The sequence below is a fragment of the Aythya ferina genome (assembly GCF_964211825.1).
Source record: "Aythya ferina genome assembly, chromosome: 2".
NCBI lineage: Eukaryota > Metazoa > Chordata > Aves > Anseriformes > Anatidae > Aythya > Aythya ferina.
This window is the reverse complement of record NC_140297.1, coordinates 3,260,480-3,288,072: the sequence shown is the minus strand read 5'-3', so window position 1 is coordinate 3,288,072 and position 27,593 is coordinate 3,260,480. Positions and strand designations below refer to the sequence as shown.

At 40.5% G+C, this 27,593-nt stretch overlaps 1 protein-coding gene across 15 annotated transcripts in view; it reads right to left on the bottom strand.

The window, feature by feature from the left end:
* The window catches only part of OBSCN (obscurin, cytoskeletal calmodulin and titin-interacting RhoGEF), a 184,565-nt gene that overhangs the window by 113,313 nt on the left and 43,659 nt on the right, over window positions 1-27,593 (bottom strand). For 13 of the 15 annotated variants that reach the window (XM_084509857.1, XM_084509867.1, XM_084509870.1 and 10 more), the window contains 22 exons: window positions 25,801-26,076; window positions 24,376-24,651; window positions 23,722-23,997; window positions 22,865-23,140; window positions 21,894-22,160; window positions 21,149-21,418; window positions 20,674-20,937; window positions 16,719-16,985; window positions 16,242-16,354; window positions 15,411-15,564; window positions 13,849-14,010; window positions 13,203-13,307; window positions 12,247-12,513; window positions 11,313-11,582; window positions 10,257-10,523; window positions 8,814-9,080; window positions 6,968-7,234; window positions 5,711-5,980; window positions 4,608-4,874; window positions 3,820-4,086; window positions 2,698-2,970; window positions 875-1,141 (listed from right to left, as the gene is read on the bottom strand). In XM_084509857.1, coding sequence (XP_084365983.1) covers window positions 875-1,141; window positions 2,698-2,970; window positions 3,820-4,086; window positions 4,608-4,874; window positions 5,711-5,980; window positions 6,968-7,234; window positions 8,814-9,080; window positions 10,257-10,523; window positions 11,313-11,582; window positions 12,247-12,513; window positions 13,203-13,307; window positions 13,849-14,010; window positions 15,411-15,564; window positions 16,242-16,354; window positions 16,719-16,985; window positions 20,674-20,937; window positions 21,149-21,418; window positions 21,894-22,160; window positions 22,865-23,140; window positions 23,722-23,997; window positions 24,376-24,651; window positions 25,801-26,076 — 5,388 coding nt within the window. The remainder of the gene's footprint in view (window positions 1-874; window positions 1,142-2,697; window positions 2,971-3,819; window positions 4,087-4,607; window positions 4,875-5,710; window positions 5,981-6,967; window positions 7,235-8,813; window positions 9,081-10,256; window positions 10,524-11,312; window positions 11,583-12,246; window positions 12,514-13,202; window positions 13,308-13,848; window positions 14,011-15,410; window positions 15,565-16,241; window positions 16,355-16,718; window positions 16,986-20,673; window positions 20,938-21,148; window positions 21,419-21,893; window positions 22,161-22,864; window positions 23,141-23,721; window positions 23,998-24,375; window positions 24,652-25,800; window positions 26,077-27,593) is intronic. The other 2 variants (XM_084509865.1, XM_084509868.1) reach the window with 2 other exon arrangements.

The following is a 27,593-nucleotide window of genomic DNA, read 5'->3' as shown; positions in this document are numbered from 1 at the left end:
GAGCTTCAGGTCGACTATTCCAATGATACAAAACCTTTTTGTTCACATTGACTTCTCTGATCTGGATACAACTTCTGAACAGCCTTTCCAGAGTGTGTTGGGAATAACTGCGTGCAGGATATCCACTGGTGAGGCTAAGCACTAATAGCTTGCTGAAACTTGCTTGTGTGAATGAGCAGATGCTCTCAGGAACTCAGGTCCTCCTCAGGCTGGGGAAGTGACTCACAAGAGGCTGGAGGAATTATGATGAGAGGGCTTGTAACATGAATAGCAGGTGAGCCTAGTTCTCACCCAGCTCATACCCACTGCTCTGCCTAATATACTTGGTGCTTTCCTAAAATGCTCAGGAAATACACTAAAATCTCATGTGTCTAAGAAAAGAACGTTGATTTGTTGCAGCTCAGACAATATAACCCTTCAGTTATCGTCTCCTGCCTGACAATGTTCTTTGGAATAAATGCTTCAGATGTGCTACTCTCAAAAAATTAGCTACCTAAAGCAATTATCTAGACTAATGTGGGTGCGTTAACTTCTTCTTGGAGACAGCATTGGAGACAGCTTCAAAGGTGACTAATTTTTTTTCTGGATTATCTCTTGGGCTGAGTGGATATTCTACAGAGACTGTTCTCTGCTGACCCATTGCTGACTGCTCTAGAAAGATGAGACACTTAACTTCCACAGAGCCCAAATTGGGTAAGATGAAGGATTTTCCTGTCTCACATTCTGCCACCTCTCTGGATGCTGCCCTGGATGACTTAATTAGGACCTTTCCTGCACTGTGGTGCAAAGACATGAGGCTCCTTCTCAGTATAGCTTCACATATATAGCTTATAGAACAAAGTAGGACCCAAACCATCACTCCAAATGTTCTTACCCTTGACAGTAATAACCGCACTACTTTTAGCTGCTCCAGCCTCACACTCATATCTGCCACTGTCTCTTTCTTCTGCCCCGTGAATGACCAGCTTGGCTTCAAATCCCGACCGGCTGATGTTATACTTAGAAGAATTCCTAAGGCTCTTCCCATCTTTGCACCACTTTACAGGGCTGTCTGATTTGGAGATTTCACAGTGGAGAATCACATCCTCTCCCTCAGTGACTTCAGTATCAACCAGCTCCTTTGTGAAGATGCAGGGCTTTTCTAGAATCACATAAAAATGGTCTGAGATTTTCAGAAGAGGTGCAGATTTTCAGATCACAAGTAATCTGTAAGACTTACGTCCAAGATCACTTGTGTCAAAACTACAGATCAGGGTTAGTAATGAATAATTTGGTGTGCATCACTACAAAGCCCTCAGGAAGGCATCAGTCACGCCATAAAATGTGGTTTAGTAAATACCTAACGCCACCTGGAAGAAACTGAGAAGAAAATGCCTGTAGAAGAACATGAAAAAGATCTCTCCAATCTCATTAAACATAAGCAAGATGGAGGCACTATTCCTAAACACTTCTCAATGTGGGTTTATTAGTTTGAACCTTCTAACTGAATGCTTGAAGTTAATTCTAGATGAAGGGAGGTGCAATACTGATTTCCCAAAGCCAGTTATATACAGCAGGGCTCACCTCATTGGCATGAGGTCATCTAAAAACTAGGCAGATATCCTTGACTGCTCATGTAGAATGTCTCTATTATCAGTGGAAGATGACATGATCCTCCAAGGACCAGACATTTACTTCCAAAATATGTCATTAGGACAGAGATGAACTGCTCTCTGGAAGTGCTTGTCTCTCTATATAGCTTATAGAAGTTTGATAGAAAAAGTCAAGGTAGATCTTACCCCCCAGCACTTCTGGCTTTATTATTATTATTATTATTATTATTATTATTATTATTATTATTATTATTACATAAAAATCCAACTCATCAGAAAACCAAAAACTATTCTCGTCAGCATTACAGCATCCTGTACTGGTGTTACCAAAAGGAGTAAGCCTTTTGCAAATAGGATCTTTCATTTGGCTTCAGAAAAATCTATTTGCAGTTCTGTGGCATGTCAAAATTTGCCAACTGGGGCAAATTTTCAAATTTTGAAAAAAAAAAATCTTGCAAGAAACATGATGATTCTGAAAAGAACGAGAATACAATCTGACACAGCACAGACTGTTTCACATTTCTGTATAATAACAAATATTTATATTTCCCATAAGGAAACAAAATTTCTTTAAACCTACACTCTCAGATTGTGTGGCATTCATCTTATTCCCTCACTATAAAAGTAGACTAACATTGCAGGTTTTGGCCTAGTTCAACATTTCTGGAGAAAACATTGTCAACAATGAAGAGCAGACAACACATGTAATTTGCCTTTCAAATAATGGAACATAAATTAAAAACATATCAGTTGTTCTTTTTTCTTTTTTTTTTTTTTTTCCTTGAACTAATCTGTTTCTTCTCACTCATCATTACTTTGCCACCCTTCCAGCTTGGCTGAAGGAAAACTGGACAAGATATCCAATGTACCATCATTACAGTATAACATTCCCATCTAAGGTCCAATAAATTGACAGCTCTCGAGGAATGCAAAGAGTTAATTCCCCACCCCTAGCTTCATCATATAGTTAATTATATTCTTGAACATATACAGATATACATATTCTGGGGTCAAATTTGTTGCCTTTTTTTTTCACCTATCCACATTATCCCGTAGAGATTTTTATGCATTCTCTTCTCTCCTGCAGTTTTTATGCTTGAATTACCTTTAACAACCAAACTGGCAGATGTTTTCTTATCACCAGCTTCAAATGTAATAACCCCCGAGTCCTTCAGTGAGAGCTTTTTCAGTGTTAGCAAGTGATATCCACCAGGCTGAGACTGGATGTCATTAAGTTCATTGGTATGAAGTGGGGTTTTATCCAAAAACCACTGCACTTTGCTATAGTCTACAGGAGAGATTCTGCATTTGAACATGGCAGATTCTCCTTCTAACACAGTGACATCTTCCAGGTCTTCTGTTATTAGCACTTTCTGGCCTGAAAGGAACACAGATACACCAATTACTGGAATCTTCCACTCCTAGCATGAAAAAACTTATGGGTTATGGTTATGGATTTCCCACATGAGTATTTCAAGAAGGAAATACATTCATGATACAGAAGACTGAAACATAACTCTCGTGTAACTGAACACAAAAATAATTCACAGGAAGATAATATATACAGGACACACACCAAAGTAGGATGAAGACAACTTCAAAATACCAGAACACATATAGCAGAACAAGTAGCCAGCACAATGCAAATCCAATGTTATGAAGTTTCTCCTAACGGAACTACCTGGAATGCAGCATCAGGGAACTTTATTTTTATCTTGAGCTTTTTGACAGAGAACTATTTTTAACTCAGAAAAGTCAGTGTCAGAAACCTCACACTGAATTCAGGTTCATCAGCCCCTCCTCACATCAGCATTTTGGTTTCTAAATCATTCCTAAAGTGCTCCAGAGGTAAATACTTCAAATCAACAAATTGTTTTGCATGTCCAGTTCCATGTTGCTAGATTTTTGTCCACATGGACTGTTCATTCTACATATATCATGTATCAGAACCAGAAGTTAAATCTGCTATCCATATGCTGAGAAATAGATCTGCCTGTGCATGGATGGCAGCACTTAAACACCTGGACATGTAGCCACCCAATACCACTGCTCTAGTTCATACAGCCTTTCCTTTCGGGGCAGTTGGCCCCCTACACACATGCACAGAGCCTCTAATTAGGCCAGGAAACCGCAATCCCAGAGATTTGCCATAAACGTACAAATTCCACCAAAATAACGTTTGCTGTTGGAGAAACAGGATGTACAGTCTTATTCCTCTCATGCATACCTTGCACGACTAGCTTCGCTCTGGACTGGGCATCACCAATGTCACAGGTATACGTGTCACTGTCACTTTTCTCCAAATTATTTATGGTCAGCTGCAGGACTTGTCCTTTCTGCGTGATCTCATATTTCTTGCTAGCCCTGAGTTCAGCTATGCCTTTCCTCCAGACCACAGAGGATGCAGTTTTCTCACTCTGGCACGTAAAAACTGCAGTTCCACTTTCATCAACTTTCAGATCTGAAAGTTCCTTGACAAAGTAATTAGGCTTTTCTGGAAGGGAAAAAAAAAAAAAAAAAAAAAAAGGAGGGGGGTGGGGAGAGAGAGATATTTGTTACTCCAGCAAGTCCAGAGCATAGAGGTGTCTTAAATCTTCTCTGCTCTTCTGCCCCCACTTACAAAATCACAGCATGCAGACATGGAAAGGGTCTAAGATCATCACCAAGTCTACCCCTTGACATAGGATATATGAAGTAAAATATTTCCAGAAGATATCTAGAAAGTTTAATGCCATTGTACAGTTGCTGGTGAGATCTCATCTGGCAGACTGTGCATAATTTTCATCACCCATATTCAAAAAAGACTAATTCAAATTACTAATATAGATTGGTCCTTCAAGTAACACACAAGATTATGCAGTTCCTAGATATTCTTTTAAAAAAACTTTAATCCATGACATTTTTTGAAAACTAATAGTTGACCCTGCTTAAAAAAACAGAAGAACACCTCCCACAGGTTGCTGATATTTACCCCAACTTTTTTAAGTGCCAGCCCCTGTGTGTGTTTCAACTGACCCTGCACTGTGATCTTGGCTTTCGTTTTACAGACTTCTGTCTCACAGGTGTACTCCCCACTGTCCTTGACTGTGGAGTCATGGATGATCAGGATGGCCCGTGTTCCCTCTTGGTGCAAGTCATACTTCTGGCTTTTTCGGATTGCTTTGCCATCCTTGTACCATCTGATGCTCACATCAGGCTTTGACAACTCGCAGCTCAGGCTGATGTCCTGCCCCGCTGCTGCTGTTTTATCCTCCAGTTGTTTTGTAACCTCTGTAGGTTTTTCTGAGGGAAAACAAAAATAAATGAGTTCCAGGTAAAAAACACAATGAGAAATGCAGTAAGATTAGGGTGTTTTTTTTTTTTGTTTGTTTGTTTGTTTGTTTGTTTTTGTTTTTGTTTTTGTTTTTTTTTTTTTAATTCAAATATCCAGCAAGTTTTCTCATTCTCCCATGAATAATTCAGGTTATGATGGGGAAGTGAGAGACAAAAGCAATCTAATCTTGTTCTTTAGTGCACATTAACTGCAGTTACAGGCTCTCAGTGAACAGCAATGATCACTTAGAGGAATTTAGGACTCATCTTGACAGCATCCTTTTCAGAGGCCATCATTTTGTTGTCACTGAAGTTACTGCAGGCCTACACTTAGGGTGAGGTGTCTTTGTCTAAATACAGACATTCTTCTTCCCCTCTTCTTCTGAGGAAGGGAAGAAAGAGAGCGGCTGTGGTGGGGTTTAGCTGCCCAGCTGGGTAAAACCACCACATACAATTAGATGGCACAAAGTCCATCCCTTCAGCTTCGACTTGCAGGATATTTGCACCTACAGTTATTTGAACAGATCATTCTTGATTTACTGCTAATGGAACTAGCCAGAGTGAGAAGTGGAACTAGCCATTTCCAACACCACTCGGTGTATTCTGCAATTCTCACTTATCTATTCAAAAAAAAAAAAATCACCCTTTTACTTGCTTTTAAGGGAAATTCTCATTGCTTCAAGGCTCATAGAGAGGGCTGCTGTTCATTTTAACCATATCACAGATTTTCCTCCATGGTTTTCTGAGACACCTTATGAGAAGAGAGTAGAAGATACCAACCCCCAGACTCTCTCTGGTCTCATTACCTTTCACAACCAGAGAGGCTTTGGAGATTAGACCACGGGCAGTGAAAATGACTTCCCCACTATCATCAGGAATCGCACTTTTGATGCTGAGAGTATACTTCCGACCCATGTTGAAGGCTTTAAATCGCCCTCCACTTTCCACTTTGCTCCCATTCAGTGTCCAGCTGAAGTCATCAATGCTTTCATGGGACAAAATGCACTCAAACGTACAGTCTTCTCCCTCCTGGATTTCAGTGTTCTTCAGCCGTTTGGTAATGCCAATGTTCAGTTCTGGAAGACAAAATGTAGGTTAATATAAGGAGAAAAGGCATTTACAATTGACATTAAAAGTAGTACTGACATTTTTAGACCATCAGACTCATTTATCTGCAGGATTTGCAGGACGGTACCGCATTCCTTACTGATGTATTTGACATGTGAGGAATTCCTCAGACATTATCCACTCAGAATTACCAGAAAGCTATAGAAAAACGGGCATGTGAATCTCCTGGCTTCTCTCTGGAAGGACTGTGTGGGAAACAGCTCATTCCACGAAGCAGAGTGAAGATTTAATGAGGAAAAACTAACAGACGGAAATACTTCTGGATATTGTATGAGACAAAGGCTTCTGCCCATGATGAGAAATTGAATGCTTTTATTTGTGTATTTGTTACCATCCTACTCCTCCAGGTATTCAAATCATACTGAAAATCAAAACTTGTTTTGTTACCAATGAGAGTTCAAAAACCATGAACACTCCTCCTTCCTTCAAGAAGCCACAAGGATTAGAGGACAGATTGGATTGCTGGCTTCTTCAGCAGACAATATTGAACTTCTTTCATGTACCCACAACAGACTCTGAAATACTAGCTGAGCCATGTGAAACAAGCTGCCTTTTTCTTTTCTTGCCTTCCCCCCCCCCCTTTTTTTTTTTTTGGTAGGTTTGGTGTGTGTCTGTTTTGTTTTGGGGTGTGATTTTTTATTTCTTTGTTTTGTTTTGAGAAATCAATTGCTCTTCTGTGAGAGTTTCTCCACTTTAGGAAAGTTCAGAAAGAAAACATTGCCTATATATTGTTGACACATCCAGAGATTTTCATGAAAACACGAGGTATACTTCCAACAAAGAGCAAGAACTGTTCAGAAATCACTGTGTTAAATTCCAGTAACAGTTTTATAACGGAGGCAATTTATGCTCATGGGGGAATAGGTGTGAGACACAGGGACCAACCCGCATGTATTTTCAGCACCTCTTTACTGGCAATTGTCAACAGTACTTACCCTGAATGCTGACCTGTGACTTGGCAACATCAGTGCCAATATCACAGGTGTATAAACCTGCATCTGTCTTCTCGAGGTCATGGATAAGGAGACACAGAGACTTCCCAGACTGTATCTGCTCATACTTGTTGCCAGCAGTGAGCACTGCACCATCCTTTTTCCAAACAGGTTTGACCTTCTCTTTGGAGACTTCACATTCCAGTTTAATTACACCTCGCTCCTCACCAAAAACATCATCCAAGGACTTCATGAAGACAGCAGGCTTCTCTGAAGTTTACCAAGCAAAACAGGAATTAACCAGGAATTTAAGCTAAGAAATTTTCAGTTGCTACCAGATATTTGAAAAGGGCTTGAGTAAACCCTTACCAAAACTGATGATACCAATACCTAAAGAAGAGAACCTAAAGCAGTTTCACACCTCAAGACTTTTAAGTTTTATGGAAATCAGGACAGCACTGCAATTGTGGTCTCTCTCTGAGATTGCATGGACTCCTTTTTTGACTGTGTTGGATCATCTGTCAGGCAGAGGTGATCCCAAGGGAGATGCAGTCACAGGGAACAGGGCTTGAATCAGACATGTATGGCATTAGTGAAGGACGAAGGAATAGCCTCATACTTAGAAGATGCTCAACAAGATAGGCTAAGTAAGGAAACCCTTGCATGCATCAAGAAGAAGAAGAAAATGTTCTCTGGGGATGCCCTTGCTTCGTGCAGCAGTGCACAAGCAGAAAGTGGTCTGGTGGTTACAAGAAACACATGTGAAGGGAAGAAATTGGGATGTAACTATTCTGAAGCTGGAGAGCTGGCACTGCCTTCAAATGAAGCAGAACTCATACAGCAGGCAGCAGAATAAAAGGATATGCTGCACACTCTCCTGAGCACCTTTGCTCTTGCCTCTAAAAGGCATCAATTCCCTTTACTTATCTTAAAATATATTTCATGCAGAAATTCAGGGGAATTTTTTGACCAGGTATAGAAGAAAGGAGGAAGAGGAAATACTTCAGACTCTCTGAGTAGGCAGAGTAAAAGATTTATTTTTTTCTGATGCTTTAGGAAAAGCAAATTAGTGATGACCAGGAGGCAAAACATGAAGAATGGTCTCTGAATTCCTGCAAGAATATGTAGGATATTAGACTCTCCGACTTTCAGAGAGAATGTCTCAGAACATTTCCCATTGACACTTCCATCCTGGACCAATGCAGATACATGATGGAGTTAATTTAGGGTAACGAATCCCTATGAGTTACCTGAGCGTGCCTTTTGAAACAGGTGTATTTCTAAAGAAAATATTTTAAAATTTTGATAGACGTTTTACCTCATGTTTCTAGCATGCTTAAAGTAATATCATGCAACTTACCATGGCTTAGCTGGTGCACGAGAACATGTTAAACCACAGCAACTCCGTTCTGTGAGCGAACTTTAAAACATTAAGGACAGCAGCAAATTGTGTCCTTTTTGTTCATTTGAATCAATCCAACTTGATGATAGATTCACTGAAAAGTGTGCCCTGCCCTTGGAGGTACACTGAAGCTTAGCTCTTTACAGTCAAAAATCTTTAGAAACGACAGTATTTATCTATTGAAGAGAGCCACAAGTAAAGGAAATTGGCCTTGAAACTATAGTTATAATAAGTAAAAGAATGATAAAGAGCTATGGAAATTTTTGGCAGGACACCAAAACAATTTTCCTTAGGAAAATCATCAGCTACAGTAGAAACTTATACTGGAAGAAAGCACCTGAACACTTATCCAGAGGGATGAGGCTTAGAAGGAGGATTGCTGTGTGGATATGGCAAATAATAGCTGCTTTACATCTCTTAGTTCATGAAGAGTATGATCAGACCCACCTATCACCTTCAGATGCGCAGTCTCTGACACCTTGTCTGACTTCATTGTCACTGTGCCAGCATCTTCAGGCTTGATCTGCTTCATCGTCAGTGTGTAGCAGTTGCCAACATTCTTGATGTCATTGAAATTGTTGGTGTAAAGGAGGGTGCCGTTCAGGAACCATTCCACATCCTCGTCATCATGGGACAGCTCACAGGAGAAGACAGCAGAGCTCTCTTCTTCAATTTCCACATCCTGCAGGTGTTTGATTACTTCTACATTGCGGGCTGTTGGATAAACAAGGTGTACCATTACCACTGTTGCTACATATTAGTACTGTTACACAAACAGATTTCACAGTGTTCAGGGCTTATTAAATGATTTAGCCTGATCTCCTGAACATCACAGGTCAATACATTCCATTTATTTGATTCTGCACTTAGTCCAGCAGAAAAGCATCCATTACAAAAGACTTTGTTGTCCAGAGCCCTCAATTCTCCTTTCACATATAAATCTTTTTCTTTTACTTAAAGATAAGTAATTCTTCTGAAATGGTAATAACATTACAGTGATATCTAAATACCCCTGAGAGCTCCAGTCCCGATGTTCTAGTCACTGCACACGCACATATACAGTGTGTAAATCATCCCTGACTCACTACCAGGGAAAGAGTCACAAAGAAGATGATATGAAAACAAGGTTTTTGGCCACAAACAGCTGCTACAGAGATAAAACGATTTGCTGAGGTTTAGGGAGCAACAGGAAGTGAATTATTTTCTTTTCCAGTCCTTGACCAAAAGTTTGTCTTTGAAGCTTGTCTACACATGAAGCACTTTTTCTCAAGGACTGGTTAACTCAGAAGAGGGTTTTGGAGAATTAAAAATTTTGTCATTTGGATGAACCTCTGCAAGGCTAAACTTGTGAAAGAGTGACAGAGATCAACTTCTCTTACAGTTTTACCAAAGGGGAAGAACTGGCTAAATGCTACTGCTATACCAAGATGTGATAGACCCCCAGTAGCAGATGCATTATAGATAAAAGCTGACACAGTAGTCAGTGGAAATGAAAACCACAAATGTTCACCAAAAATCAGAGGCCTGTAGCAGTTTAACACAAGAAAAACATTTTTAGCAAAGAGTTCCAAAGACTTCAGTTCCTTGAACAAAAGGGAAAATGATGTGCCTTAAGAAAGACAACTACACTTCTGCCCAATCTCAGCACTTTACCGAGACTCTGCCCTTCCACGTACACAATCTAATTGATGGTAAGTGCTGGATTTCAGTATCTTGGAATATCATCACAGTGCATAATACAAATACACCAGTGAAAATGGTATGCTTGTATAAAATTAGCAGAAAAGAACGGTGGATTTTGACCTCAAGAAGAGAAAAAATCTAGAGTGAAATACTGAACAGCAAAATGACATGCAACAGGCAAGCCTCCCTCCTGCGAATTGCTCATACCTTCAACTGTCAGCGTGGCTTCAGTCTCTGCATTTCCTGCCCTGCACTTGTACACACCAGCATCTTCAGGCTTCACCTTCAGAATCTTGAGCTCTGCTGAATGCTTCTCCCGCTTGATCTTGTACTTTTCAGAGGGCTCAATGGGCGTGTGGCCCTTGAACCACTTCACAATCTTTGGAGAAGGCCTGAAGTCACAAGAAAGGATGACAGAATGGCGTTCCAAAGCTGTCTTATCCTCCATCTTCCTGGTGATCTGTATATGGTAATCTGCAAAGCAGGGTTGGAAAAGAAGAAAGGATGAATGCAATCTGAAGAAGAGGAAAGTTTCTAGTCCGTATTTCATGCCCATTAATTTCATGTATTTCATGTTCACAACAGTTCTGTGAGCTGCTCAGATGATGCTACAGGTTTCTGTTAAGGACCTGATTTATCTTGAAGCTAAAACAGCACAATAATCTATAGCGGATGCTGGTAACTATATTTCTGTAAAATAATTTGTACCAAATGCATGGTCCAGTTCTGGTTCAGTGCTTATTGAATTGCTCTTTGATTGAGGACTTTACTCAAATAAGAGTGAATTAGAGACAAAACAAGGACTTCAGGATGTGACTGTCACCATTTACTATGGTGACAACATAAGATGAAAAGCCCTGAAGCTTTGTCCCAGATCAAATCAATGAAAAAGTGGATTAAGGAAATCTGCCAGCAAACTTGTCTAGTTCAGAAATACGACAAAATAAATTATCTTGGTAAATTTCACCTGTTTTGACCATTTCTGTAAAGCTAAGGAAAAAAAAATAACAGTCTTAGCTCTATAGATTTGAATACTAGGCACACCACATCCATTAATCAGATCCCTTCCTGAGACATTGCTGTCTCATTTAGTGCCCAACAACTTGTAATTGGGAACCTAAGCAGACCTTCCAGGTATACGCACAACATTTCAAAGATCCTAGGCAGTGGAGCTTTGTTAAGCTCTGTCTGAAAAATTAGGTTCCAGAGACTGTGAGAGGAAGGATCTCATAATCTAATTCAAGCTAGAACGTATCACATTACCTCTGACAAGCAGGTTTGCTGTAGATTTTGATTTGCCGATGGAGAACTGAACGGTGCCTGTCATATCAGCACTGGTTTTCAGTATTGTCAGCCGGTGGATGGTGCCTTCTTGCTGCATGATAATGTTTCTGCCAGCCTGTAAGACTTCTCCACGTAGATACCATTTGGGAGGTTTCACAGATGGAATGGATATCTCACATTCAAATTTGGCTTCTTCAGGCTCAGTCACGTCCTCATCACACAGCTCCTTTACAATATTAATGGATTGCTCTGGATGAAGGATGGAGCAAGAGAAAGCAGAGATTTAGGAGCCACGAAAGAGATCTTTGATTGTCATCCTGCACATTCATGCCATCTTTACTTCACTTGAACACTGAACCAAGCTCAAAAGGCCTTAAAGCATCCTCTTTTCTTTTTCTCTTTTTCTAAATAAGAATAAATACATATTGCCGGTAACAGCTCAGACAGTAAGACTATGACAACCAGAATATCCAGATCTCCTTATTCCCAGTCCAATTTCTAAAGCAGACCACTATCTTCCCATCCTGATGTCAAACTCTTGGCACCATAACTGGAAAATTTTAGTATTTATTATTCCACGTATAAATGCAATAGAGGTTCAGTGAAATGCAGATGGTGTTAATAGGAAGGATATTAGTAAACTATAGCAACTTTTCTCTGTACAACAAGCTTTGTCCAGTAGATCTTATAAAGTTCTCCATGAATTGAACCACTCTCTTTAAGAGAATGTACAGTTTTCCAAGATGTTCCTGCCCTTATAATCGTACCAGGAAGCAGTATCAATGAAATTCACATGAAATCTGCACTCAATTAAAAACCCAAGTGGTCCTGTGTTTTTAAAGTAAATGACAAAGGCTTTTGAATCAGTCCACCCTCCTTTCAATGCATCTTGGAAGGAAAAATTGTTTAGTACCTTCAACAAAGAAATGAGCACTGCTTTTGTCATCAAAGGCATCACAAGTGTATGTGTCCTCATCTTCATAATCTGCATCGTTGATGATGAGCTTCCGATAGACACCTTCACTCACAATTTCATATTTGTCACTAGGGTGAATTTCCATATCCTTTTTATACCATCTAACTTCAGCATTGGCACGAGATACTTGGCATTCCAGGAATCCCCGATGTTTTTCAAGTGCAATTTTATCCCGCAAAGGCTTCACAATTTTTACAGGCAGCTCTAAAAGGAGTGAAAAAAAAAAGATGCAATCAGTGCAGTTCCTGTGAAAGGTGTCAATTAAAATCTCAAAAGCAGTATTTCTTTTATGGATAGTTATTTGGATGATGACAGGAGTCCCCACTATATTAAGCTAACACAGCAAGTAAAGACGTATTAAAAAAAAGACTTGCTATCCCTATTTTACGACTTGGATGGCTGAATTGCAGAGATAACAAGTAATTTACTCAACAAAGCTGGGGACTAATAACAGATTTCCTGAGCTCTTTGTCAGTGTGTTAACTCAAATGTTTTCCTTCAATTTCTTTATCACTTATTTAAGCTTAACATCCCCCCCCCAAAAAAAAAGAAAAAAAAAAAGTAATAAACTCTTCTGTTTTCAAACATAAACCAGCAAGAGAAAATGGAAGAGAAAATCAAACTATGCCTTTTTTGTCCCTCAAAGTTCAAACATGAATCTTAATGCCTAAAGGTAAAAAATCAACCTCCTCAGAAAATGAATTGTTTTACTTAGCAAATGTAAATCCCCAACAGTGACATGGATATTTCACCTGCACAAACGTTGGTAGGAGTTTTTATTTCTGTGAAAGCTTTAAGTGTTGTTTAACTTTCTTCACGTTAAAAGTAAGGGAAATTAATTGGTTTATAACAGAAGACAATTTAAGCAGTATTGTTATCAAAAGTATAATTACCTTTCACTCTAAGCTGGGCACAAGATTCTGCCTTTTCAGCGACAAATTTGATCTCTGCTGCATCTTTGACTTGGACACGTGTGTAAGTCAGTGAATAGGTCTTTCCTGAGAACAGACACACAAACACACACAGCTTCCTGTGAGAAGAAAATTCACTCTTCAAAGCACATTGCTAGGTTGGCACCATCTGTCTGGTTTCAGAGTATCACTACCTGTTCTTGCGGCAGCAAAGCTGACCATTCCCCTACACCCACATCCCTGTAACAAAGCGTAACCTAACACAGATTCTCCTCCAAGGACGGACTGAATGTGGCTCCCATCATCAGAAAACTACTTGAGACAGAAGGATCCCACCCACTGTCAGACACAAACTCCTTTGAGAGATTAACTGACTGCCCTGTTCACTGTCACTTAGGAACAAATGGCATTTCCTACCTGCTGCTGGCAGCATGGGATGGTGGCATAACACCAAATTTGCCACACTAGAGTTCCCACCATGTCACTGCCCCAGCCTAACTGCAACCCAAAAAATAAAAGGGGAACTCTCTGCTGAACCTTCTTAACTTGAGTTCAGAGGTCAGGCCATTATGCTTATTCTCCCAACCCGCCCCCCACTCAAGGATAAGATCCCCATTTGAATTCCTACCATCTTGACGCATTCTAATATTGTCATCAGCCTTCAGCTTGCTGTCGTCTTTGTACCACTGGGTTTGGACCTCATCATGTGAAATCTCACAGACGAAAGATGCACTCTCATATTCATTCACTTCCACATCTTCCAGTGGTTTAACAATCTTGATATCTCGGGCTGTGAAATCATAGAGACAAATATTTATTGGGGTTTCTACATAGCTGAGCGCAGTATCTTTACCTTATGCATACTAGCATGGAAAAAAAAAAAAAAAGAGAGAGATTGCATTTTATTCTTCACCACCTTCCCCCTCATGGGTGATATCTCTCTTCAACACAGCAAATACATTTTGCACTTGAACCTACAGAGATAGAATTACTAGTGGCAGTGGAGATCACTGCAACTGTATTTTATGGAAGACAGAACTTGTCTTTCAAAAATGTCTTTTAAAACCTGTCTAAACATATTAATGGAAGAAAAATCTGGCAAGAGAAACTAGACACACCCCTACAATCTCATGTCACTATAAACCTGTCACATTCTTATGCTTCTCTGCATGCCCCTCTCTCATTCCTTTGCTTGTGTGCCCAGACTGTATCAGCCACTTTTTACCTAGGGGGTACTTTTGTTTAAGAACCCCTTGAACTTGGCATAATCCCCTTTAACTCGACAGATCTGCACTTGTGTATGTCAGAACTGATCCATATTTCTGTGCTACTGCAGCCCTTTCATTTTGAAAGGACAGGTCTTGATACTTCTTAGATTAGCCCCAGGAACAAGTTCAGGTATAAATCGACCCATCCCAGTCACTAGGTCAGGGAGAAAAGGGGAGTTCAGCAGAGCAATGAAATAGGACAGATATTCGTGAAGAACTTGCTAACACTGAACCCAAGTGGCCACTTGAGGACAGCAACTACTAAGAAATGAGAAAAAAAATGGTCTGTTTTTTCATCTGTCCTGGAAAACAAATCTGCCAGGGCACAGCAGACATGTCTGTTCAGTAACTGGCCTTCAGCACGGGCTTATGATCGGGTGCTTCAGAGCCCAGTGACAAAATACATCTGGTGCTTATCCAGGGCAACACATGGAGGGAAAATCTGTCTTGAGTATGAAGAAGAGATGCAGTCAGAAATCTTTACATGTTCCTTAGCATTTACTACGTAAAAAGTATGGCAAATCTTGAGATCATTCCCAGGGCTTGTCTGGTCTCTATTCAGGCAAAGTCCCTCTATGATAATGACAGAAGCTAAATCAAACCATGTGTGTGTCAGCCACTGATGCCCTGCTTTGTGTCAGGCTCTCCAGTATCTGCTAATTTGTTCATTCAGAAACACCATTTAAATTCCAGGGAAAAGAAATCACTTCTAATAAATGGAAAAATAAGTTAGCACTTCCAAAAACAGCTCCTATAAGGATAGAACAAGCACACAACAGCTCTGACGGTATGTATTTTCTCACTGAGAAGAGAAAGGTATCCAAAATAGTAACTGAGAAATGCACAAACTGTCCATGAAGCATTTCTTACTGTGGAGTAAAATACTGCAGTAGAGGTTATTTCCTCTTTCAGTTGAACATACCATGAACCTTTAGGGTAGCTGATGTCTTGTCTTCAGCTGCTTTACACATGTAGGTTCCCTGGTCTTCATATTCACACTTGTGAATAATGAGACTCCTCTTATTTCCTTGGGAAACAATTCCCACTTTTTTACTTTGCCGGAGCTCCTTCCCATCCTAGAAAAGGCCAAATCAGATCACCGTCAGCAATTCTACATCTGCACTGAGCAAAAGAAGCATTATGATCTATGCTTAATTCACCTGTCTTAAGCACAGCACGAAGCTGTCAACATGTAGGAATGGGTGAAGAACATGCACAAATTTTGGCTGACCTGTGACAGCTGTTTGCAGGCTTAAGGCACTGTACAGGATTGGCAATAAACCCATTTGGACATTAGCTTGGAGAAATGATGTTATCCCCATCTAAGGGAAGAATCAGGTGAACCCCAAGGAAGGTACATGAAGTGCCTGAGCTCATCCCCAGGCTATCAGGTAGAAAGGGAATTGAGGTCTCACTTTAAACCATAGTTCCCAATGAGGCTATAAATCCTGTGTGAGAACTGCTAGGTATGAATTGAAGCACAAGACTGCACTCCTATCAATAACAGTGCTCACATTCTGTGCAAAAATAGCTCAGATATTCACTTAAAATGCAAGAGAAATTTCAAACTAATTAACGTATCCAGTAAATAATAACAAGGAGTGATGAACTGGGCAAATAAATGAACATGAAGGCAAGAGAACAATGCTAAGACCTGTACAGCAAAGGCTCACATCCCTTGGAAGTGAAATTAAAGGCTCTCATTTCCAGAGAAATCAGAAATGGAAATACCACTGCCCATCACATGCTGTACCTTGAACCACTTAACATCCACGTTGGGCCTGGACAGCTCACACTCAAAGGTGACCTTGTCCTTCTGAGTTACACTGACGTCTACCAATGGTTTGCTGATTTTCACAGGCAATTCTGGGAAAAAAGAAAAAAAAAAAAAAAAAAAAGAGAGGCAAATACAAAAGGATGTCCAATTAGTAGGGAATGAGGTCTCTAGAAACATCTGGCACAAGGAAGAATGGATAGGCAGAGCCTAGTGCCTATTTTCCATGTTTAATATAACTTCTAAGTGAAAACAAACCTCCAAATCCTATTGTTTTGGACACATTATCATTACATGTACTAGGGACAATGATGTTACAATAATCCTGTTGATATTTGAGTGAAATGTTACTGATGAAGAAAGTTGGTTGCCCTCTTAAAGGCTTACTCTCTGGGGACAGGAGAAGGTAACCATGTCCCACACCAAATAGGGCCTCAGACTTTGGGGTCAGTGTACCTGTCACAGTGAGCCTCCCTGACGAGTGAATGCCATCTGCTTTGAAGGAGATGAGTCCTGCATCTTCAAGAGTCACAGAAGAAAGTGTCAGTGAATGCTTTTTCCCCTGGACGCCCATAATAATATTCGGAGCAGGCTTCAGCCGAACGCCGTCCTTCTGCCAGGTCCCTTCCACATCCTCATGGGACAGCTCCACCTCAAAGGTGACAGTCCCTTTCTCAGAGACTTCGACGGGTTGAAGGCCTTTCACCAGCTTGATCTGCCTCACTGAAAAACAACATGGACAAGTTGGAGATCTCATAGCAACAGCTGAGAAATTGCATCAGGACTTCCAAAATACATTAATTCCTCACAGAGGTACAGCACTTGCCAATTAAACAACCACCTTTGCAAAAAAAATAAAAAAATAAAATAAAATATCTGTCCCTGACCATACTGCTAGTATGTCTGCTCTTCTTAAATGGATGCTTTCAGCTGGGAAAAAGAGGTCCCACAAACATTGCAGGGCCCTTTTTCTAGCCAGTTCCCCTCCATCACCACCCACTGTCTAGACCAGAAATCAACTAAATAGTATAGCAATTTTTAACTCAGTAAATTGCCCCCTAAATATATCCTCACCTTGTACTATACGCAGGACTGGGAAAAAAGTACTTTTACAAAGGTCTTCTCATCATAAAGCAGCAAACAGCTGGGGAATGGCAAAACTTCTACAGAATTTATTTTAATAGACAATAGTTCATGTCAAGAGATTTGAAATTTCATACCCTTGTTCTTAGGATAATTTATGCTATAATTAATTGACCTAATTATGCTTTTCCCTGATGAAAACTTAGAGGTGTATCAAAAGGAGGATCATCACTTTACTTATGACTTATTTTTATTTTATTCTTCCTCAGACGTCTCCTCCTGGAAGTGTTTTATTTATCAAAATAAAATATTCAGCCAAATAGGCTATTGGTTGGAGCAGCTCAGTTGGTTTTAGGATCTGCTGGCATCTTAAGATCAGAACAGACACTGATCTTTTGATTAAGCATCGTTTATACTGGAGTAAATCCATAGATTGGATTGGACTGGAGTAAATGCAAGTGAGATTCCTGTACACCGCCCCGTTCCTGCTGTACATCATAACTAAGGCTTGGATGATCACATGCGAAAAGAATTCCCTACGACAATGATCTGATTTCCAGTTTTCATCATGGTTCATCTTGGATCCTGGTTCATCTTTCACCTTGAGTTTCAGCCACTTAATTGAAACTATCTCAGTTCATCAACGGAGAAGCTATCTTTTTTTTACAGCGTCTCTAAGTGTAAGCGATGAGAGTGCAGCTGGGTATCTGCAAAGCGCACACCCAATAATTATCTGGTACCAGCATTCTCCCTCTGTCAGAACAGGAAGGTTATAAACCAAGAGTCATGCAAGCTTGCATGAGACACCTTGCACAAAACTATAAAACACTGTTGGTAGCTATCAGGACTAGCCATTTTTTTCCTGTATAAACATTTTTCCATCATTATTTTTATTAACACTTGGATATAACAACAGCCAGCATCTAAAAAACTCACGCAACTGAAGCTACAACCAACTGTGGTTGAAACATCTTGCTGGAAGAAAACTGACTCAGCCAAAGTTTGAAAAAAACACCTCAGAGTACAACGTGTAAAAGAGGATGCAGTAACAAACTGCCCCACACTGCCCTGCATTCTTCCAGCACGTGGTGACCAGGGAAGTACTGTATTTCCCTACCTTCTCTGGAGACAGTTCATCCAATTTAACTGAGACAGTCAACCTGAATCTAGATCTAAATCAGGATTGTAGTCACCTGTGGTTCCTTGAATATTCAGAAAGACACTCCAGAAGGTAATTCAATACATCTACAACTTAAAACTCTTATTTATTAAAACACTTTTTTTTTTTTTTTTCTTGGTTCTCTGGACACAAAAGGAGCTGAAGGAGGATTAGATTTAGATTTAGGCTGAATGGATCCAACATTAATCTAACAGGTGCTGGTCTAATGTCTGTGGGTTTTTTTGTTTGTTTTTCCCAGAGCCACTCATTTTGGAAAAAAAGATGAGCAACATCCTATAGAAGTGATAACCACCACATTTTGTGACACTAAAGCAATGGGTTTTGACAACTGTCAGCCAGGCAGATTTTGAAGATGAAGTTGTCCTAACAGTGCATGAAAGTGATTTGACAAACGCTCTGTATGAGACAGTTTGTCATTAATTTTTGATATATTTGATTCCCACTCTGCTCTTAGGCAAACAACCCTAATCCTCATCTTGCCCTCTCAAGCTGCTGCCTCACAGATGGGGCAGAAAAAAAACACATCTGTATTAGTAGGGAGATTTGAAGTGGACTAACTTGGAGAGGGACAGGAAATTGCAGGTGTCAGGGAGGAAATCCAGCCTTTAGCTACAGGCACATGCAGCTGCACAGAACCATGAAGTGAAGGACAAAGTTAAAAATTAGAGCCTCAAAAAAATGAGAATCCGTGGGGTTGTTGCTACTGATTTCACCATGCCCAACCTATTTCCAAGCCTAAACCTCTCCAATCAAAAAATGGAAAAAAAATATATATATATATGTATATATGTGGGAAGAACTACTGGTGAAATTTTTCATGATGTTAATAATATGCACAAAATCCTAGAATGGTGTATTGGGTTTATGTGGCAAGGTTTTGGTAGTGGGGGCTCCAGGGGTGGCCTCTGTGAGAAGAATCCAGCAGCTGCCCAATGTTAGATAAGGGCCGGTATCAGACAGCTCCAAAGGGCCACGCCACTGGCCACAGTGATGTTGTTTGTGCATTTGTGAGAGCAGAGTTAAGAAAGGGAAAAAAAAATGCTGCTCAACAGCAGCTGGGAGAGAGGAGTGAGACCCAGCCCTTTCAGCGCTGCTGAAAGCTGTAAAAAGAAAAATCTGAACTAATACAGATAATCAACTGGTTTATCTTGTGTAAAGGTTTGTACTCCCACCATCAGAAGATCACAAAACTGCAAGGCTGGACATATCCAGAAAAATCGTCTAGCCCTTCTCTGCCACTTCAGGACACACTCAGCTCTTTATGTCATCCCAGACAGGTATTTCACTAACTTTTTCTTAAACCCATGATGGAGGCCTCAAAACCTCTCCAGATGACCTATTCAGTCATCCAACTATTAAAAAGCTTTTTTATTGTATAACCTGGATCTTTTTCATTGCAGTTGAAGTCCATTATTTCCACATGGAGAACAGATTGTTCCCTTCCACTTTATAACAGCCTTTTATGTACTTGAAGTCTGTTATCAAGTCCTTCCTTGCCTATTTTTTATGACCTACACAGCACCAATTGGTGGCAGGGGCTTTGCAGACAAGATTAGGTAGTCCTTAAGTGCTTAAATTCTATCTTCATCTATCCTGTAACAATCATGACAAAAGGATGCAGGAAAAAGGACAGAAGTACAGGGCTACAGCTGAGATACCATTAGCTTACTTGAAAGGGTAGCACCCACAGACAGAAGATTTACTCTTGTGTTGTTTTTTTCTTTGTTTTTCTTTTTTTTAACCCTGACTGAATATAAAGAGTTGTTCTGAAAGAGGTGCTTTATAGAGAAGAATTAGGGCAACGGATGGGTGAACAAGGGAATGGTCTGCTAAAAGCCATGCAAATGAAAAAACAGAGTGTACCACGGAGTGAGAAGTTTCAGAAGAAGAATCATCTAACAGGTTTCATAGTCAGCAGCATGACTGAAAGCTCATGGGATGAGATGAAGGCAACAGGAACCAGCCAGCCACATTCTGCTTACTGCCCTCTCTTCCACATTATCTCAGAAGTTTGACTGGTGGCCAAGCACACAGCTGTGTCCCCATGTCAGGTTTGGTGGCAGTGGCCATTATGATAATGGAAGAGACCAGAATCCATATCCAAATCCTGTCCAGAGTATTTACAGACCTGGCAATCATTCAACTTACTTTCCACGTTGATCTTGGCTTGGGTCTTGTCATCAGGACTCTCACAGCAGTAAAAGCCCCTGTCTGCAAAGGAGATGTCCTTAACCACCAAGATATGCTTTGTTCCCTCAGCTTTGATCTCTATTTTTTCACTGGGCTTCAACACAATGCTGTTCCTCATCCACTTCACCTCTGCAGGCTTGGTCAGTTCTACCTCCAAGGTCACTGTATCCTTCTCTTCAACTGTTCGGGCCTCCAGTTTCTTCTTGAAGGAGATTGAGGCCTCTGATAAAGGAGAGGAAATTACAGTAAGAATGTATAGGATCCAGAAAACATGTTTTCAGAAAGAATTAAAAAGGTGTCTTAATTATCTCTAGTCCCAATGAATTATGAGCATTCTTATTTAATGAAGCAAAAGCAGATATCCCCTCCCACAGTCAGAGGGAAGGCCACAGCATCAGTGACAGCCTGTCAAGGGTGCATTATTGCCTCTTACCTCGGACTCTGAGATTGGCTGTGCTTTCTACACCCTCTGCATTGGCAGAGATTTCAGCTGCATCTTCCAGAGTCAGATCAGTGATCGTAAGACTGTGGTTGGTGTCCTTCTGTGAGATCACATACTTCTTGCTGGCTTCGATCTTGACACCATTCCTGAGCCACGTGACTACAGCATCACTGGGAGAAACGGTGCACTTGAACACAGCTTCTTTTCCTTCCTCAGAGACCACACTGTTGAGACTCGTAACAAATTTCACCACTCTGGGAGCTGATGAATAGGAAGAAAATGTTTAGGAGCATGTCTCTGAGGCATGGCATAAGCACCTTCAAAGAGCCAACAGATTCAATGATTTCATTGGAAGCATCAAAGTTCATTACTTACAGTAATAAAAAATGGACCATCATATTTACCATCTCTGAATAGGTTTTATGTATAAAGATGCCAGAAGAAAGAGGCAAAGAGGGGAAAAATCCTGTCTTAGATATGGGATACTTAATTCCAGCCTCAAATAAATTATAAAGGTTGATTTGCCCACGTATCAGGAGACCTGAGCTCATCAATGATGTTCTTCACAAACAGAGGTTCCACAGACATTCAGAGAAATAGTGGAGTTTTGCACTTTGTTGTTAACACAGGGAACAGCATAAACACATGAATAAACTTGGCTTTGCAGGGTTGTAGCAGCTGAGGAGGGAAGCCAAGGATCTTTCCACATTGTCACCATTCAGTTCTAGAGACTTACCTTTGGGGGTGATGGTAATGCTGCTCTTGTCATCTCTGGACTCACAGAAGTACTCTCCCTCATCCTCAGCCCGGATCCCTGTTATTGTCAGGGTTCGTTTGACACCCTCCTCGTGAATCTGGAAACGTTTGCTGGGCTTGATCTCAACTCCATTCCTGCGCCACACCACCTTCCCTCTGGCATGACTCACTTCACAGGTCAATGACACGCTGCCTCCAATCTCAGCATTAACAGCTTCAAGCTTTTTGGTAAACTTCACTGGGATTTCTGAGGTGCAGAGGAAAGAAAAAAATGGCAAGAAAGGAAAAGTTAAGAAATCTGTTCTATGAAACCTGTTCTAGCCAACCTTAATAAAAATATATATGAAAGGTGGAGATTACATTGAAATGAAATTATATTGGCATTATCACTCTGTAAAGCAAGAATTGTACTTTAAAACATGATTGTGTTTGTGTTGTGCCTTTCTTTCTTATTTAACCTAAGGAGACCACAGTGGGTATTTTTATTGTTTCATTGTTTGATTGGTTGTGTTTTTTGTTGTTGTTTTAGTTTTGATTGTTTGTTTGTTCTAAACATCAGAGCCTAATTTGCCTGACTATGCATAAAAACTACGCATCAGCTTTGTCACACTGGTGAGCAGTCAGGAAGAGCTAAGGCTCTGCCCATACCCTACCCACTGGAATAGAAGGAGACAGAAATGGTGTGATAACATTGGAGAGCAAATGCCAGGAAAAGCACCCATCTTAGGTGTCCTTGTTGCCCAAGAGGCCACTGAAGGATGAAAATTGGTCTTTGAAGGCAGGAATGACTTTATTGGCACATGGTAGGGAAGCCGCAGTAGCTGCAAAAGCAATTCAAGTCTAGAGGTTGGAACAATTTTTGAGAGAGGTACAAAATCTTCACCTTATCCTCCCACAAGAGAAACACAACTGATAGGAAGGGATACAACTTGAAGGCTGCTATCTGCTCACCTTTCACCTGTACTTTGAATTCCTGCTTGTCACTTTTTGTCTTGCAAGTGTACACAGCAGTGTCTGTGCTCTCCGCCAGGTTCACTGTCAGAGTCCTGGACGCCCCCTCGCTCTTGATCACATACTTCTTGTTCGCCCTGATTTCTGCTCCATCTTTGAACCACTTTACTACAGCAGTTTCAGGCGTTACTGAAGTAGTCAAAATGATGCTTTCATGTTCTTGAACAATGAGGGGCTCCTTCTGGACAACTTTATTTTCAAATTTAGCCTCTGGTTCTAGGAAAGACATTAAAATAGAAAAACTAATAACTTAATTCTCCAGTCCTTAAACACAGCAATTTTCAATTTCTGTCTTCATGACTCACAGTCACATACCAGCTCCTCTATAAACTCTAATAACACAGGGAATACAGCTGAATCTTTGTGGCTGCTATAATCTTTCGATGAGTGGAAAGAAAGAAAATCACCTGTCAGGTAACCCTAAGCTTTTGCTTAGAAGAGAAGCAGAGGAAAGGAGAGGAAAATACACATCCTGCTACCTATAAAAACTTGTTTCTTAGAGATAAAATGACCTGTATAATATGTGTTCTCCCATTTTTAGGATTCTAAATCTAGTTAAGAAGTATTAATATGCTAAATCTGAATTTATGGTCTAGTCTCTTTTCTGCTTACTCCCTTTCTCTTGGCCTCTTCTCTATATTGAACAATGCAAAGACAATTTCATGCATGATGTGGTTCAATAATGTTGTTCCAGGGGAAATCATGGCTGCAACATGGCCACTGGGTGGGTAGATAACATCCAGTTTTCCTCTAAGCCACACAGAATGCTGCTTAGTGCCTCCAAAGTGAACACTCACCAGTTGGTTCCAACTTGAAGGTCAGCTTTTGGCCAGCAGCCTCACAGACGTATTCTCCAGCATCTTTCTTTTCCAGCTGCTCTACAACCAGACGACGGGTTTTACCCACAGTTTCTATTTTGAACTTCCTGGAGGAAACAAGCAGTCTGCCATCCTTGTACCATTTTACTTCAGTTGCATCTTCTGCTACCTCACAGCTCAGAACGGCGCTTTCAGTCAAGACGGCATTTACCTCCTTCTGTACCTTTTCCTGGTTTATAAATGCAGGTTTGGGCTCTGAGAGCAGAAAAGGAAGAAATTATTCACAGAGAGATTAAAATGAAGTCATCTTACAGATTTATGTGCACAGGCTGGTAAATATTCAGGTTGTCACTTATAACAAAACTGATTACCTTCACTAGACAATATCTACCCTTCTGTGGAAGCAAATTGCAATATGGAAACTAGGGAAGACAGACAAAAAATGAGATAGGCCACATTGTGCCAAGCTAAAGCCAAATGTTTCAGGTCCTACAAATACAGGCAATTGGTCACAAGAAAATCAGATACAGGCAAACCCTGAACAGAGTCTATTGCAACTGGACCACTCTGTGATAATTACTACACTTTTTATTTTATTGTCCTCCACTGTAATTCAGACAATGTCTGTCTTACCTGTGACATCAATCTTGAAGGTCAGTTTCTGGCCAGCAGCCTCACAGGTGTATTCCCCAGCATCTTTTTTCTCCACCTGATTCACCACCAGCCGACGAGATTTGCCTTCTGACTCCACCTTGAACTTCTTGCTCGACGTGATCAGCTTCCCCTCCTTGTACCATTTCACGTCGGTCTTCTCCTGGGCCACCTCACAGTTCAGCGTGGCATTTTCTGTTAGTGCAGCTTTCACCTCCTTCTGCACCTTCTCCTTGTTTGTAAATACAACTTCTGGCTCTGAAAAGAGAGAAAGATTCAGCATTTACAAAATATGAAGTTGCCCAGTCCCCTTTGGGCTTACAGAGAATGCTGGAAACCATCTCTTTGACTTGACAGTACACATCTAAAGCTACTGGAGGAACATGCAAACTGTTCCATGTGGGGTGGGTGTTTTTTTTTCTTGTTGTTTGCTTGCTTTGTTGTTTAGTTTTTCAAAGAAGCTTTTAGTTGCTTCATGACAAATCACAGAAAGATTAGTGTCTCAGTGCAGCAAGCTAAGAGATCACCTGATGGATCATCATCACTCTATTGCAGGGCCCAGTTAAGGCAGGAAATATTTTGGTTGAAGTTGAGTGCAAACTGATAAATTCCTAGCGGCAGAAACTGCACCATGCTGTGTCAGAGCCCCATTTGTTGATTTCTCTGGTTCCGACTGCCTCTGCTGTCCGAGCAGCACCAGATCATTTTGTCCAGTGTGAAGCGTGCTTGACCAGGACATCCATGGTCAAGACTGTATCCTTACTTCCTATGTGACCTTTAGGAAAGCCTAGCCCATCTCACATTATTGCATCCAAATTGTGAAATACCCCTGTTCTCCAGGAGACATCTTAGTCAGGCACTTGCAAGAGGAGCAGTAGGCAGACTGAGTCAGAAAACTGAGTCCATTCTCCCACTCTGAAGCCCCAGAAGGGCAATGCATCTTGAATGACACTCCATGCTACTTTCTCCCCCAAGCTGTCATTTATCACAGAATCATAGAATCATTCAGGTTGGAAAAGACCTCTGAGATCATCTAGTTCAACCTTGAACCTAGTACTAAAGTCCACCACTAAACCATGCTACTAAGTTCTACATCAACACATTTCTTGAAGACCTCCAGGGATGGTGACTCAACCACTTCCCTGGCCAACCTATTCCAGTACTGCACAATCCCTTCAGTACAGAAATTTATCCTAATATCTTCCCTAAACCTCCCCCGAAGGAATAAGCATAATAGGAAAAACTTGGAAAAAAAATAAGAAAAAAAAAAAAAGAGCAAAAAAGTGCATACTTGAAAAAGAAGCAAACTTGAAAAATTTGAAGCATAATAAGAACTCTTACAAAATAATAATCATTTTTCTAAATATCCTAGAAATAGGAAGGAAGGAGCAAATTATTTTCTCTCACCTGTAACTTGAATCTTGAAGTTCAGTTTCTGGCCAGCAGCCTCACAGGTGTATTCCCCAGCATCTTTCTTCTCCACCTCACTCACCACCAGCCGACGAGATTTGCCCTCCGACTCCACCTTAAACTTCTTGCTCGAGGTGATCAGCTTCCCCTCCTTGTACCATTTCACGTCAGTCTTCTCCTGGGCCACCTCGCAGCTCAGCATGGCATTTTCTGTCAGTGCAGCTTTTACCTCTTTCTGCACCTTCTCCTTGTTGATAAAACCATCCTCCACTTCTGGAATTGAGGGTAAAGCAGCAGATTCAAAAAGTGAACCTCTTCTATACAGCCCTTCCCAAATGCTCACATCAGTCTTTGGACTGTGGTGCTGAGAGGATGGCATTCCCACCCAGATTGCCTTCCAGTGCTATCAGCTGAATGTTAACATCTGAATTAGATCAAGTGCCAGTGAAGGACTCCTTCAATTTAGATGGCCTGAAACCTGCTTTCATTTCTACTACCATAATTCTCCAAAATATGCAGAAAAATTCACATTTCCTCAATGTCCAGCAGAGCACCAGTGCACAGAGCTGTTAAGAAGTTTGTATAAGTGGACAGAAATTAAATTGTCCAAACAAGCTGAGAGTTGTAATTTACTTTGACAGCAAAAGCAAAGGTAGGCTTGAGAAGCAATCTTTGTGAGTACATTCTGTGTTTATTACCTTTATTTGCCCAGTGTTTCAAAGATGTGTCAACCCAGAACTATGTTTCTCTAATGAATTTAAACTAGCTAGCCCCCATGGTATTTGCTTAGCACTGCACGGTGCCAGAATCAAAATGCAATCTAATACATGAACTCTTCAATTTGCTTTAAATTCATCAGGATATGACCAAGGTATGTCAGGGTTAAATCCCATTCTTGCTCATGTCATGTTGAAGAAACTTGTTTTCCTCACCTACCACTTCTGAGAATGGTTCTAGTATGGCAGAAGCGATAATAAAAAGGTTTCCTCTGTAGAATCAGAGAATGGATTGGGTTGGAAGGAACATTTAAAGATCATCTAGTCTCATCCCCTTGGCATGTCCAGGACCATATTTCACTAGATCTGATTGCTCAAAGCCCTGTCCAACCTGACTTTGAACACTTCCAATGATGGTGCACATGCAATTTCTCTGGGCAACCTGTTCTAGCATCTGACCACACTCGTCATAAAGAATTTCTTCCTTATATCCAATCTAAATCTACCCTCTTTCAGTTTATAACCACTGCCCCTTGTCTTGTCAATACATGCCCTGGTAAAAAATCTTTCCACATGTTTCGTATAAGCCTTTGTTACATATTAAAAGTTTACTTTTCTCCATTTCTGTAAAGAAAAGCCCCATTTTTTTTAAACATTTCTCTCTTACCTGATCCAGAGAAGAAAAAAAATGTGAATTCCATTTAAATTGTAATTTTTTAAATTTACAGAAAACCACTAATTCATGCCTTCCTCCATCATTGTGACCAAATACTGGCTCTAAGACTCCACAGTAAAAAAGACACTTTATTTCAGGAAGAAGTATTGAGAAGAGAATTCTTGTGATCCGAAGATTTTCTATATCCTTTAATTTCTCCTGCAAATATTGAATTCTTATTTTGTTATCTCTGAATCTCCATTAGATTAACAGACATCCTGGGCTTAGTCTACAGAAATCCTCTAAGTTCTCCGCTTTCAAAGAAGCAGACAGACCTAACAGCGTGAATGGACATGAGTTGAACAGCAAAATTTAAATACTCCATCAACTGACTGCTGAGGTGGAATTTGTCAAGCTAT